The following is a 14,981-nucleotide window of genomic DNA, read 5'->3' on the forward strand; positions in this document are numbered from 1 at the left end:
CTTTGGCCCCGGAGTGTCCGTGTCCACGCTGCAGTTGACCTCTGCGTTAAGGCCTTTTATGTGGATCTAATTTCTCGCGGAGTATCTCTCTCCTGGGAACAATTGTTGCAGCAACTTCTCTCCTTTTTCTCTCCCTCCCCTCCCCTGAGGCCCAAAACGTATTGTTTTTAGCCGGGGAGCATAGGACAGAGAGCGGAGAAACATCTGCCTCTCACCCCCTCTCTCCTCCTCTCTCCTCCTCTCCTGACTCGGATGCCCATCGGCCCCAATATTCCAACAAAAGCCACCGTTGTTTTACGCCGTCCCCTCGCATCCAGAGTAATTACTTATCATCAATCAAAATTAATAATAGCTGATTGGGTTGGTGTGGTCAACGATTATAGAAGGGGAAGGGCTGGAGCAGTCTCTCACACCCGTTTTCTTTCTTTTCTTTTCTTTTTTTTTTTTTTTGCAAGTCAATGGTGAAAACCTGGCTTTAAAAAAAGGGGGGAGGAGAAAGAGGGGTGAGGAGGGGGGTGCGACCCGTCTATTTGGTCTCCACTGGGAAACCACACCGCCTCTCAGGACGGCCAAAAAAGTCAGAGGCTGAATAAGGAAATGAAGCGTAATTTGAGGAAGATGGATGAGCCCCTAGGGAAACTCCCCCTTTTCATCCCTCTTGTATTGGGGATTATAACCAATGCGCTGTCTCCCTCTCTCTCTCTCTCCCTCCCTCTCTCTCTCTCTCTCTCTGCGCGCACACATTACGCACACATTACGCACACACGCGGTGCAGCGGAGAGGGGCGGAGGTGTGATAGGGAGGCAGAGAGACAAGAGAAGGGAGAGAGCGTGTGTGTCGCGTCTCAGTGTGTGTGACGAACCAGAGGGAGAAGGTGCATCGGAGCGGGGGGTGCACACGGCAAAGCGCCCCACTGACCCACGCATATAGAGCTCACACAGACCCGGAGACCAGCTCCACTCCCAGGGATGACACCGCGCCAGAGGATCTACTTTCACTACGCTCCGTCCTCACGCTGAAAAAAGTTTTTACGCGCGGCACAGGAAGGAAGGGGACACCTGCTTCCAAGTTTTTTCCACTGCGTAAAAACGTGCCCACCTGCAACATGCACAGACCCGGGGTCCAGGGGACTGCGTTCTCAATCGATTCCCTCATAGGGACCCCCCAGCCCAGGCCGGGACACCTGCTCTACACCGGCTACCCCATGTTCATGCCCTACAGGTCTCTGGTTATCCCGCAGGGTTTGTCCCACTCGCCTCTGACCTCGGGGATTCCTCCGCTTGCGCCTTTGGCTTCCTTCGCGGGACGGCTCACCAACACGTTCTGCGCCAGCTTGGGACAGGGGGTGCCCTCCATGGTCGCCCTCACCACGACCATGCCGAGCTTCTCGGATCCGCCGGACAGTTTCTATCCGCCACAGGAGCTCCCCGGGCCGCGGCTCAGCGCAGCCGAGCCCGGGTCGAGGAGGCAGCAGGACAGTCCGCGCTCCGAGGAGCTGCACGGCCGCGACAAGGGCTCCGATCTGCTCAACTTCTCGGAAACTTTTCAGACGATATCAGGTAAGATCGGCCTTGTGATTCATTGGTGTGTCCACTGTGCGTAAAAATGCTTCCGAGCGGAGGTCACTGGTCCAACACTCAGAAAGTCTGCGAGCAGCAGCGGAACCAGGGAGGATCCAACGAAGAGAAACTCGTCTTATTAGTGTTGCTCGAAAGAAATGTCCGAAATATTAATGAGAAAACTCCCAGTGTCGATTTATATCCTGTGGATAGAAGTTGGTGGAAGTTTGGAAGGAGACAGTAATTGTTATAATCAAAATATTTATAAATATAATTAGATTTATTTCTAATTGTTGATCAAAGTATTTTTCTAAACAAAAAAACTAAACAAATAGGAGAGCATGCTAAGGAAAACTTCAGAACATTTGTTTCTCTTGAGTTGCACTTAAAATATGATGGAAAGGCCACCAGTGAAAACTTAAAATCTGCTTTTACACACACACACAAAGTTGTGATGCTCCTTTATTTGTTCACCATTTATGTTTCTCTTTATAAACATTCCATGGATTTTTCTCAACGAGTGTGTGTTACCTATTATCTTTACCAGCCACATCAAAACGCCACAATGTGATGTGCGTAATCCTGTTTTTTGGGGCTCTTGGATGAATGTTAACGTGTCCTTTCTTTTTTTCCTGCACATTTCAGGTGAGACCAAACTGTACAGTTCAGACGACGAGAAGCTGGACCTGAAATCTGCGGACACGGCCTGCAGCGACCGGGAGGACAGCTCCGTGGACAGCGAGAACGAGAGCTTCTCTGACGGGAACAACTGTGGCTCCCTGACCCAGAAGAGCAAGCTGAAGGCCGGCTCGCAGGAGGCGCTTCCCCCCGGCAGCTCGGCGGGGAAGAGCCGCAGGAGACGAACAGCTTTCACCAGCGAGCAGCTGCTGGAACTTGAAAAGGAGTTTCACTGTAAAAAGTACCTTTCTCTGACTGAGCGCTCCCAGATCGCACACGCACTGAAGCTCAGCGAGGTGCAGGTGAAGATCTGGTTTCAGAACCGCAGGGCCAAGTGGAAACGGATCAAAGCCGGGAACGTCAACAACCGCTCAGGAGAACCGGTGCGGAACCCCAAAATCGTGGTGCCCATCCCCGTGCACGTCAACAGGTTTGCCGTGAGGAGTCAGCACCAACAGATAGAGCAAGGGACCAGGCCATGAACTCAGAAATACTCATGATGATAATGAAAAAAACAAACACTTACATTGACTCTATATGTTCCACTGATTTGTTGAACGCATGAAGCACAATGAGGAGGATTCCGTTCTTTTCGTCTGAGGATTTTCTCGCAGGCAGATGAATTATTTGGCAAAAATGCTGTCATGATTTTTTATTTATTGTTGTGTGAATATGTAAATATAAACGGGCACTATGATGAGATGAGACTGTAAAGATTTTTTAAGTATTTATATGTAGGGGCCAAATTGTTCTGTTGGTTATGTGCATGTCCTCATTTGGTGAAACTATTCTGGAGTTTCGTTTCGTGTTTTAGTAAATTTGTTGAACCACATTTGCATGTAACTTAAGAGGTTTTACTTTATTTTGTTTCGGGGCGACCGGAGGATCCAGCTTCGACAGCTCCATGTGGAAAAAAAATAAGAAAAGATGTGAAGGAGGTTTTGACCAAACAAATAAGGGACAAGTGTAAAGTATATTGACCTAATAAATCGCTTTATACGAACGTTTGAATGCAGATTGAATCATTATTACTGAGAGGTTAGTTAGAATAACAAGGTTTTTGTTTTTGTGCTTGTTGGGAAAAATATGTGCAGGAATTATTTTATTTTGTGAAAATTAAAAATGTGGCCTGCACTCTTTGAACAGAGCGAATTATTTTTACCCTAATTTAATGAGTCTAAAACAGTTACTTTAATCAGGTGGTTATTTTACTATTGAACACATTTAAAGTAAAACTGTAAATATTAATATCATTCTGAAAATATTTCTAATAAGATTATTTCCCCTGACAAAATGCATGATACTTTAATCGTTTATATTCAAACTGCTTCATCGTGGTAATTTAAGAGTGTTTTTAGATTGTGAATCAAATCATATTAATATTTTCTTCCCCTCCACAAAAATCATCAGGACCTAAAAGGCAGATGATGTCTGCAGAAGTGATTGATTTCTCTTTAGGAGGCCATGTTGTCTCAAGTGGACTGATGGATCCTCATTAGACTGAGCACATTCAACACACTGGGATGAACTTCTCTCCCAGTCACCACACAGGAGCAATCAGACCGCAGCTTGTTCTCATCTGACAACAAAAAAATATTTAACTGCAACAAATAAGTCATCCGCAGTAATTTCATCAGTAAGTTACCGAGGATTCAAACGCTATTTTATTTGAGATAAATATGTTGTTTCTGTGGTTAATCACACTATGGATACAAGAGATTTCTTAATTCATGTGTAAATTTGTTAATTTAAGCAATATTTTGTCCAAACTTGATTTGATAAATACTGATAAATATTAATACTCATTGGGAATTCAAAGAAAATTAAAAAATATATAAACGATGACATTAAATTTGGTATATTTCATCAATATGATACATATTTGTAAGAATGTTAGTTTTCCAGTTGTGGAGTTTAAGCTTGAAAAACCATATATCGATATAAAATCTATTTCCTATAGCTGCATGATTATTTATATTATTCATCGGTAACTAAGTGACATAAACAAATAAATGCCTTGACCTATTCACATGGAACGTTACACGGCAACGTAACATTACTGACCAGCATTATTAAAATAACGTGTAACTAAAACATTCTCTGACCACATAAATATCCTCTTACAGGAAAACGGAGAAGACGCCTTGAAATGAAAATTAACATCTTGCAGGATTCTGGGTTTACACAGTTTCTCTGAAGTGTTTCCAGAAACGTCTAATGTTGGAATAATTTCACTTTTGGATGAGAGAGGGTTTTGATTCCCACATTTTTAACCTCACGCCTCAAGCCACGTTTAAACCTGCAGCAGACCTCTGTTGAAGTATGATTCTTCAAATATTTTATTAACGTTAATATTCTACTAAATCAACTCTTGAATTGGTATTTTTCTAAAGTGTGGAGGAATTATCAGACAAATCAGGAAACACACCATCCCTTTAAAGCCTCCTGCGGATGAGAATTACTCCCATCTCTGTTTGACCTCAGTGTTTACAGACACCTCATGACCCGGACACCCATGAGTAGTAAAGTTTATTTTGCTGTCCACCTCATACATCAGGACTGTGACACTCGGACGGAGACTCAAGGAGTGATGATCATGTGAGACAGCACTGGAAGTTTTATTATGGTCCAAGAGCTGACTAATATAGATGGTCAATTCCACGACGCCGTGCCAGAGTGCAGCGGCGGCTATTTCAGTCCCCATGAGCTGCGTGGAGGAGATGACAATGAGGAGCCATGACACAGCCCAGACACTCTCTTCATCGGCGGCTGTTATTATCAGGATGATGTGAGCGGTGACCATTGCAATTCAGTTTGATTAGTCGAGTGAGATTATTGTCCTTATTTGTAAATGTATTGACTCGAAAAGGTGTTTTTTTAGCAATCAAATCACTGAATACAAAGAGCTTTTACAGATTTAGTATGTTTTTGAATTCATTTTCTTGTTTCAATAAAAGTTTGACCAATCTCTCGTCCATTAAAGCCACAATTTGGTCTCAAGACGGCATCTGTATCAGTTTGCTACTTGAATCACAAATGGAAACATCAGAAATTCTCTTCAGCGAAGACATTAAACCATTTCCACATTCCCACCTGGAGAGAGAGACACAGAGACAGACACAGAGAGAGAGACAGAGAGAGAGAGAGAGGAGGGACCTCATTACTTGCTGCTCGTGTGAGTGTGCAGACTGCTCAGCACCGACTGGAGGCCTGACTTCTTGGGAGGGTCCGGACGGTGGCGGCTACAGTGATGTATGGGCAGATGCATCAAATCGCACAAGATAAACAAGCGATGAGTTTCATCAGGGCCATCATAGCTTTAATTTGGCTGCCTAATGAGTCAGATCTAGTGGCGGAGATAAGAGTTGTCAGAGGCCCGGCTCTAATGAATTTCTTGCCACTTGTAATCAAGGTTGCCTGTCTGAGGGGGGATGATTAATGGAACCCTGGAGGATTCCCTCGGCCCTCAGCCTTCATTACAGCTAATGCATTCTCAGGCAAATTAACAGAGAAATGCAGGCAAAAGCCAACGGGGGAAAGAAAGAGAGAGAGAGAAAGGGAGTGGGGAGAAGTGAGAAAAGGGGGAGAATGGGAGAGACTGATGGGAACAGAGCGTTTATGTAAAACAAAGGAGAGAGAGGAGGATGGAGAGAGCATGGTGGCGGAGGAGAGAACCAGGTTGGCAGCGGGGGAGAGAAAGAGAGGCAGAGATGGTGCCGAAATCCACTGATTAGTTCGAGGTTCAAGGATATGGAAATGAGAGGAGAGACATAGGTTTGAGGCCGTCAGAAAGGGCAGGGTGCAACATGGATGCACTGGTTAGACATGATGGAGCTGAAATTGATAAATGGATGTTCAGGTCTGGGGGGGATTAGGGAGAGGAGAGATGGTCAGATGGAGAGAGAGGAGTGGATATAATTACTGGTTGAAGAGGTTAAACGAGTGATGGAAGGAAGAAAAAAAACAGGAAGCGAGTGTAACCAGATCAAGACGAGCAGAAACAAACATGTGAGACAAGCCACCGCTCGGCGACACCTTAAAACAACAGTCATGTCTCTGACTGCTTGCTAAGCAGCCTGTTAAAGTGGCCCGTGGCCAAGCAGAGCCTACATGTTATGGAAATATGGATTTAATGTTTGCAAATATGGTCTCGTCAGGTCTTTGTGTAGCCATCCATCAGCCTCAGACCCACCTCTGCAATCTTGGAGGCAATTTGTCTGAGAAGAGGTGGGCGGCGGAGAGCCCTCCTCACTGTTTAGCAGGCCCTGATGAAATATCAAAACACACAGCAGTGCAGGCGAGCTCTCTAGTCTCGCCACAACAAACACAAGTGGCCGGGGCTCTGCCAAGACGTGTGCATGGTAATAAATTACAGGGCAGATTTTCCTTTGGATAATATTTCTCAGGAGGCGTAAAAAATCTGTAATGGCCATCAGGATAGTTTAGTGTGATCGAGGCCTGGCATTTTAAGCACTAACTTAAATCTTAAAGCTGCTACAAATTAATATTTTGATATTAACGATGGGTCACATTAAAAGGTGTTTGTGACAAAGTAACAAGATTATTATCACCTCACTCTGGTGAATTGTTTTTAGCACGTTTAATGTCGATGTATTAGTTTTATGGCCCACAGCTCTCTCGTGAAGGTTGTTTCCAGGAGAAGGAAACGATTTAAAAACTCAGAGGAAAATGCCAGTCCAGCAAAAAATGGCAGACGGATAAAGTTAGGATCTAGCTGGTGGAGTGTTTAGCTGCAAAAAGCCAAATATTTCCTTTAGGTGATGGTGGAGACCAAAAACGGAGCCAAAAGGAGAGTGAAAATCGGACATGTGTTGATCTGTGTCTGTCGGACGGTTGGATGATGAAACATGTTACAAGTCCTGAAAGGTTTCAGGAGCTTGAAATTGTTAGAATTTCTCTATTTGTTTATATAAGTAACTGTTATTTGGAATAATCGGATTCTGATTCAAATGCAAATTCTGACATGCAAGTTAAAACCACTGAAAAGAGCTCAGAGTGTAAAAGAAATACTCAAATATCTGAATTAACCTAAACTGTTTTAATCACGGCCGAAAAGTGCTCATGCAGGACCCAACTGATGTCAACTGGCTTCCTGCTGAAATAAGTTTCCTGGTTCCTTCAAGCGCGACTCTTTGTACTGTGGCTTAATGTCAATCCAGCGTCGAGGGAGGAAGAGGCCAAATAAAAGAGACACCAGGTTAATAAAGCACAAACAATGCCAGCCAACAGAGAGAGGAAGGGGATGAAGATATGCCCAGACGAGATTAGCAGGAAATAAGAAGTGGATTAGTGAGGGCTTGACTCCTCTGAACACTGAGACCTTTCACTTTTCCCCACGGTGTCGTGCTGCCTGACACTAAGCCCAGCTTTTTATCTAAATCCTCTTTCAACAACTGTTGGGGGTCCCACGAGCAGGAAGTGGAGAGGTCGCTTTACTTACCTCGACACACACACACACCTGCTTTCTCTCAGGGCCACATGAATAAGATTTGATCCGGTGAGGTCTGACGAAAGGAGCACGCAGAGGGAGAAGAACGTGGAATGGCAGTTCCTCTTGAAAGGAGGGTGCTATTTTTAATTTGAGAGCCTCACCTCCTCTGTTAGGCTTCAGTAGATCAGGTACAGAAGCGACGGGGGCGTGATGGATGATGAATGAACAACACAAGACACGTGCTTCGATTTCCCTAAATCCAGGGAAGGCTACATCGTTGAGTGTTTATTAATAGGTCAACAGTCAGCCAAGCATCCAAGCGTACAACAAGTTACTCTTTAGCTTTTGCTTTGTTTCACGTTCTGAACGTAAAAAGGAAATTACAATAGGAAAATGAACTCAAACAAAACGGAACCAAAAAAAAAAGATATTTACATACTGCATTATAAATATGTCAAATGTACATCATTATACACAAGTACCAAAGATGGTCAGTTAATGTTGAGACCAAACAAAAGTACCTTTAAAAAATATGCCAAAGGAGAAACAAAAGCAACATATTAAAATATGGTTCAAAAAACCAGTTCAGTTTGTTTCTCTAAGAGGAGCTTGTCTGTAGATAAAGGCAATAAGCTAATATGTACACTTCATGTTGTGTTTGGGGGTAGAACAGGCAGTTTCTAGTGTTTTTTTTGTTCAGCATCTACAGTACGTCAATAAAAGTTCAGTCATCACTGTACACTTTAAAACTCCCCTCAAATAATCTCCTACACGGAAATGTACTTGAAATCGAGTCAAGTACAGATCAGAAATAAGGCCGGTACCACAGGTATGGTTCAGGTATATTCAAAAGGTAAATGGTTGAATTTGCAGTTGTTTCTATAACGTTTTTAATCGGATCATTTCAGGAATAATGCTTCCTGCCTCCAGCTCTTTAAATACAGACATGAGAGTGGTGTCAATCTTCTAATTAAACTCTTGGGAAAAAGCTAATTAAAGCACATTTCCCCCCAAAACCTTTAATTCCACATTTTCAACATCGGTCTGTATTGAGCACCACTGATTCATTTTCATTTTCTTGTTGTAAACAAAAACGTAAACATACATCCTGCCTTTGTAAACTGAGCAAATCAAGAAGGTTTGAAACTTTAAAAAAAGGCAGTTCAACAAATATGGGAAAACACACTGTAGACGTAGTGTTAACACCTGATTTCACTGAGGTGCCAAAGTCTTAATTTACTAAATGAACGGGCTTATCGTGTGTGTGGAATACTGTCCATTTGCATTAATGCACACAGGGTCAAACTAATTACTTCGCTCTATGAACCTCCTTAAGTCATTCTAATCCCTAAATGTCGCTCTGGTTTCCGTCACTTGAATGCATCTTGTTGCAGGGAGCAGGGAGTTCTGCTTTAGGCGGACAGGCTCTCAGGGTGGGGGGGGGGGGGTACACAGGGTCAAGGGGAAGGGAAGGGTAGCTTCTTACTTCTAAAAGTCAGAGTACGTTTAAACTGTTCTTATAAGGAATAAGGTGATGGAACAAGAACTACTTATTTTTTTTACAGAGGTCTGTACATTAAAACACAGTTATGTTCCCAACTCTTCACTGCAGTCTTCTCTCCAGTGTCCTTTCTCCAGAGTTTACGAACAGAAATGCCCAGTCGCTCCCTCGGCTGCACACGATCACGGACGACGAAGACGCAAAGCACACACGTGTCGTACAGTACGTACACACATAAGTACCACATATGTATTTCACAGCAATAATGGAGGAAACGCACTCTGGAGTAGCAGGTTCACAGCCTTTGGCCACGGGAGGTGAAAGGATATTCCAGTACGCTCATGGTTTTGAAATCGCACGAATCTGTGTCAAACAATTATCAACACAATCTGGTCAATCGAAAAAAAATTACTCCAAAAAAGACATGATAATGGTGCAATTTCACAGTTTCAATCAAACTCTTGAATTTGAATGCATTCTGATTGAAGAGGCTCGCTCACAAAGCCATGTGGCTCGATGGTCATAAAACATCGTGCCCCTTAATTCCTTTATAGTCACGGACATTTTTACTGGAGGATCATGATAAGGGTGGCGGAGGAAATGACTCACTTTCACCCCGTAGGAACGCTGCAATCAACTTCTTTATGATGATCCGGACTCATTAAGATTCTCAATCATTTGGACTCTTCGGCTATTATTGCTTTGCCTTTGTATATGAATAGTATGTCAAGAGTTTGATAGCCGTGTTGAAGCCATGCATCATTACTAAAAGCTGCAACAGCCATTGATATGGTGGAAGATTTAGTTTCCTTCCCACATCAGTGTTTTGTCACCGCGAAAACTATTCCTCACAGTTTCATGTTATTATGCCTCGGCTTGAAAATTTGAAGGAAGTTTCTCATTTGCGCTCATTATAAAATCAGCTCACGCTGCAAGAGGGGAAGACGTGAAAGGAAATGTTCAAGCATTAAGGAAATGCTTTTCGTAGGGTAGGTATGAATGCCAAAGTAAGTCATTTGTTTGGTTGACGCTTGAAGAACATAAAGCTTTAAAGCTCATCGTGATCGTTTCAGACCAAGATTGAGTGAATTTAACAAAACAATTACAAAATAACAATATAAAACAAACAATGTACAATGTCCGATCGTCACAGGACCCACTCCTGCCAGCGTGGGGGAATATTAACAATGAGTCCGTTACTCCTGAAATCTCTCCGTCGCTGCTGACTCTGGGTTACACAGTGTGAAACAGGAGGAAGTACTGGAAAGAGACGGGGGGGAAGGGGGAAGGGGGGGTGCAGGGTTTGTTTTTTTAATGTCTGTTTCCTCGCCGGCCGCTCGCTGCCTCCTACATGATGCTGATGCTGCGGTTGAGCTCGCACTGGGCGTTGTTGTTGTTGATGTTGGGGTTGCGGCGGCTCATGTTGGGCGTGGCCACCAAGGTGAGGGTGCACGCTTCGTTGGGGCAGCCGTGCTGAAGCAAGATGTCCGCGCACTCCTGGCTGCCGGCTCGCCGGGCGTAGGACAGCGGCGTCTGGCTGCGAGCGTCGCGGCTCTTCACGTCCACACCGTACTGCAGGAGAGAACCGAGGGGTGTAAAAGGTTGATCAGAGAGATTTGACTTTCAGCAGTATTTATTAAGAATATTAGAAAAAAGTAATGCCTTAACTAAGATCACAGGAGTTACCTTTCCATTGGATCCTGAGCTATGTTTACTGGGAAACTTCACAACTTTCTACGGGTCTTTAACAAAGCTCCAAATTAAATTTGCAGAAATTGCTTTAAGTGTGGCCAGGAAATGTATAGCAATGACTTGGAAGTCTGATTCCCCGACTCTCATAGACTGATGGTCTGTGGAAATGAACAGTTGTATTCCTCTTGAAAAGATTACATATAGTCTCAGAAAGAAATATAAGTTATTTTTGAAAATCTGGCAGCCTTATTTGGAGTACAAGGATACACCACCAACGGTACCATTGGACTGTAACTATTTGGAGCTCTGAATTACATTATTTACTGTGTCATTGCGGTATTTCTCTGTGATGTGTCATCCTATGCACCAACTTTTTTTGTTTTTTGTTTTCTCTTTGGGTGGGGGGAATTATTTTTTATTTTGTTATGTAATTTTCTGTGATGTTTAATGTAGAGTGCTCTGTATGCTCTGCATGTTCTCTTACATTGTGAAAATATTTGGAAAAATAAAATATTCTAAAAAAAAAAGAATATTAGAAAAAAATAACTTTAGAATAAAAAGAGTATAAGTGGCTGTTGGATAATCTGTCCTTTCCCATTTAAACTCCCAGTTCACTCACCCAACTCTAATTTCTAACAATAAACACGTTCGTCCCACTCACCCAGATGAGCAGCTGTGTGATCACCACGTTGGCCATGGCACAGGAGAGGTGCAGAGCGGTGCGTCCGTCCCCGTCCCCGTAGGTCTCGTTCACCTCCTCCTTGGTGCCGTGGGCCAGCAGCAGCACCACCAACCTCAGGTCATCCTCCACCACCGCCCGGAGCAGCTGCTGCCCCAGGGGCACGTCGGACTGGGGCAGCCCCACCAGGAACAGCTTCTGCTCGTACTTGGCCCGGATCCAGCGCTCCTTCTCCTCCCTGGAGAGAAGGAAATGACAGGGACGCTACAGGTCAGGCACATCGAAGCATGAGGAACCACGGCATCCACAATTTAGCACCAAAGTTAAGGAACTTTTAATGAGTCGCTCATACTTCAGAAGCAGCGATTTAAAGGAGTAAACACATAGAAAAGGCGGAACGTGGACACCTGAGGGAAACATTACTGTAATTGGCCTGAGAGACTCACTGGTGTAAAGTGACATTTCTAAATGATTAGAGCGCAGGAAAGCCACTAGCCTCTGCTATCACAGTGGGAAATAACACAGTGAGATGGGCTGGAGAGATGAGAGAATGCCAAAGGGTGTGACGCTTTGGGCAACATTCCACTTTCTAGTGATTACAGTCGACAGCAAGACGGTTAGAGTCTGGCCAGCTTTCTAAAGGTTACACATCTCTAACAGCATGTCTGCCGCGGACAATACAGGAAGGAGGGGTCTTCGTTTTTTTATCAGCGCTGTCGGCTGTCAGTCTGAACTGATGGACCCCTTCCACAAAAGAGGCAGTGTGTCTCCGGGCCCCGGTCTCCCTCGGGGGGGCCGGGCCCCGAGTCAGATCGATGGGGCTGAATGGCGGCCAGAGGAGGGACAGTGCGATGTGGGGCTCCTCCACTTCCAGCTCGCAGCAGAGAATAGAGGCCGAGGGAAGACTCCTCCGTCCTCTATCGCCCGGACAGAATTCTATCTATCGCGCTCCATCTTGACCCCCCCCGTTTCATTCTCTGCCCACATACAAACTGTCCAAATAAAAAAAGAAAAAGAAAAAATCAATATCAATATGTGAATGAGTGAGCATGCCCAGTGTGGCACTAACCCTGTGACCCTGTCAGCCGGTGTGATAAGGCGAGCAGAAAGAGGCTGTTGTCTGGATCAGGGGATGAGTGACAGAGAGAAGGAGGTTTGAACGGATAAGTTGGAGCGGCGACGCTGGCTGGAGTGACAAGGCTCTCGTGGGACTCCGTGTGAAAGGAGTGAGGCTCAGCAGCAGCAAGTGCAAACTGACAATCTCATTCACTTCAATTCCATTTCATCATAATCACGGCAAAACACTGATGGAGCACAACCTAATCACCCAAATCCACCTTTGAGATGAACAATGACACATCACACATGCACATTAAACTAGACTTATTCTTGTTTGTTTTGATGGTTTTAGCAACAGCGGAAAAGAATAAACTTTTGACAAATTGTGTTTAGAGTCGCCTATACGTCCAATGTTTTTCTATGTTTTCCTTATTGCCCACAAATTCATAATTCCAAGACCAAAACCAACCAGCCTGATCTCTTTTGAATACTACTAGATTTTTAACAGTCATGACTCAAATATTAGTAAAAAATTACTGCGGGACTATTAAAATAACAGAGACTTGATGCACCAGCAAATTTATTGTTGTATGTGGGATTAACTCAAAATTACCCAGAGGGGTTCTCTAATACCCTATCTCACCACTCCTCTTTAAAAAACATAGAATACCTGTTGCTGCAATGCATAGCAGCTCCTTGCAGAGTTGTTTGCTTGCACACCTTAAAGTTTGTACCTTCCATGCGGAAAATCAGTCCTCATAGTTTTAGCCACACTTGTCTTTTACTCATTAGTCGGTTTAACTGTCACTCAGATATGTTGCATGTGAGAAGTGTGCTACAGTCATAGATTGAATACATTGTGTGGGGAATGCTGAGGAGGACAATGTAAATCTATGACACAGACTTATAGGCTACATCAGGTTTTATCAACACAGATAATATTTTGTTGATAATATTATTTGTTGATAATAAGAAAATTATGGAATATTGCTTATTTTCCCAGATTCAACATCCTGGTTTCTCCTATCCAATGACCTTGAAATCGTTTTAAAAATATGTCACTCCTTAAAATGTGGTACTCAGTTACATCTCAAAAGTCTCAGACAATAAAAACAAAACTATCTGCACATGTACCACCAGAGCTCGGAAAAAATATATTTGTATATCAGAAAATATGTTGAAATTGAAGTGAATGTGCTCTTTACGGAAATCACCAAATAGCTCCTTTTCAATTACAGCAGCCGTTTTCAACGACTGTAACCAGATCAGCATTACTCACTCTCCCTGATTACGACCTTCGCGGCCGGGTGTCATGGCTGCCAACTCACCACAGACAGCAACCATTTTCAGACTCATATGTCAGCTGCCAGATTCCCCTCGCGGAGCTGTTCTTCTCGCACAGAGGAGCGCGGCACCGGCCCTAACTACAGGAGCTGAGGATGTGACGGAAAAGCCTTTATCAGCGCCAAAGCACCAACTGATTAACTGCCAGGCTCAACTGGAAGCTCATAAAGCAACTTAAAATTGTCTTAAAGCCGGAGCAGGAGAAAACGTGTCGGGGAGAAGTCCTTTCCCCTGCTTCACCATAAGCAAATCTTTTCTTAAGGCTGAGGGTATTATGTGAACAACAATACAGCCCTAATGGCAGGCAATTGCAGTGGCTCGGAGTTTTATGGTGTAAGACCTCCATCAATCCCCACTCAGTCATTATGTGAGGACAAGCCTGTTAGCAAATCAATTGGCCTTAGAGGCAGTGGACTGCTCAGAGCAGGAAGGGGCTGTCCTGCCCTCCCCTCCTATTTCCGGTGGAGCCTTTGAAAACAAGTGTCTCTGTGTTTTTTTACTGCCAAAGAGGATAAAGTCTAAAAAAACTCTATAACCTCTGAAGTAACCCTCCGAGGCAGAAGCTCGACCTTTAACAAAAATGTAAGCGCGGTAAGAAACGAGCGGCGTAAGAGCTGTTGTCCAAACGTGTGCAGCAGAAAGCTAGACCCTGAATGAGACGCCGAATCTGTGGAGCCCGGTGAATTGATATGAGCTAAATGAGGCAGAAAGTTAGCACAGAGATGCGAAAAACAAAAAGGCTGAGCAGAGCCATTAAGAAGACGTCAACATCTCAGAAAGGAGCCCTGAGGACACTTTGTTAGCCTGCGCTGAAAAAAACGGCCCCAAAAAAAAAACCACGACTGATGCCGAGCTCACAATCCAACCACAGCTTTTTTTTTTAGATGAAAAAGAAAAAGCTAAAGCAAGCAAGCAGTGGTTTTTTTAAAAATTCCCCAGCTGCTGCCACTTGAAAGAAAGAGTGTGGAAGGAAGTGAAATGGTAATCCCCTTCTGTCTCTTTGTTTGAAATAGAAAA

The 14,981-nt window shown here is 44.0% G+C and overlaps 2 protein-coding genes across 2 annotated transcripts in view; one reads left to right on the forward strand and one right to left on the reverse strand.

Annotated features, from left to right (window-relative positions):
- The first annotated feature begins 1,105 nt into the window (after positions 1–1,105).
- On the forward strand, positions 1,106–2,719 carry gbx1 (gastrulation brain homeobox 1). The gene is made up of 2 exons (XM_061085039.1): positions 1,106–1,559; positions 2,205–2,719. The coding sequence occupies exons 1-2, from the start codon at positions 1,106–1,108 to the stop codon at positions 2,717–2,719; spliced, it is 969 nt and encodes a 322-aa protein (XP_060941022.1).
- A 7,818-nt stretch (positions 2,720–10,537) lies between these two features.
- Positions 10,538–14,981, reverse strand: part of agap3 (ArfGAP with GTPase domain, ankyrin repeat and PH domain 3) — a 74,484-nt gene continuing 70,040 nt past the window's right edge. The window contains exons 20-21 of the mRNA XM_061084608.1: positions 11,544–11,799; positions 10,538–10,762 (exon numbers count right to left, since the gene is read on the reverse strand). Coding sequence (XP_060940591.1) covers positions 10,538–10,762; positions 11,544–11,799 — 481 coding nt within the window. The remainder of the gene's footprint in view (positions 10,763–11,543; positions 11,800–14,981) is intronic.

This window comes from Limanda limanda, chromosome 13, assembly GCF_963576545.1.
Source record: "Limanda limanda chromosome 13, fLimLim1.1, whole genome shotgun sequence".
Taxonomy (NCBI): domain Eukaryota; kingdom Metazoa; phylum Chordata; class Actinopteri; order Pleuronectiformes; family Pleuronectidae; genus Limanda; species Limanda limanda.

Bases quoted from the DNA above. Each gene is read 5' to 3' on its own strand.
- gbx1 (XM_061085039.1), top strand. From the start codon at position 1,106: ATGCACAGACCCGGGGTCCAGGGGACTGCGTTCTCAATCGATTCCCTC. The intron at 1,560-2,204 runs GTAAGATCGGCC...TGCACATTTCAG, and splicing joins AACTTTTCAGACGATATCAG to GTGAGACCAAACTGTACAGT.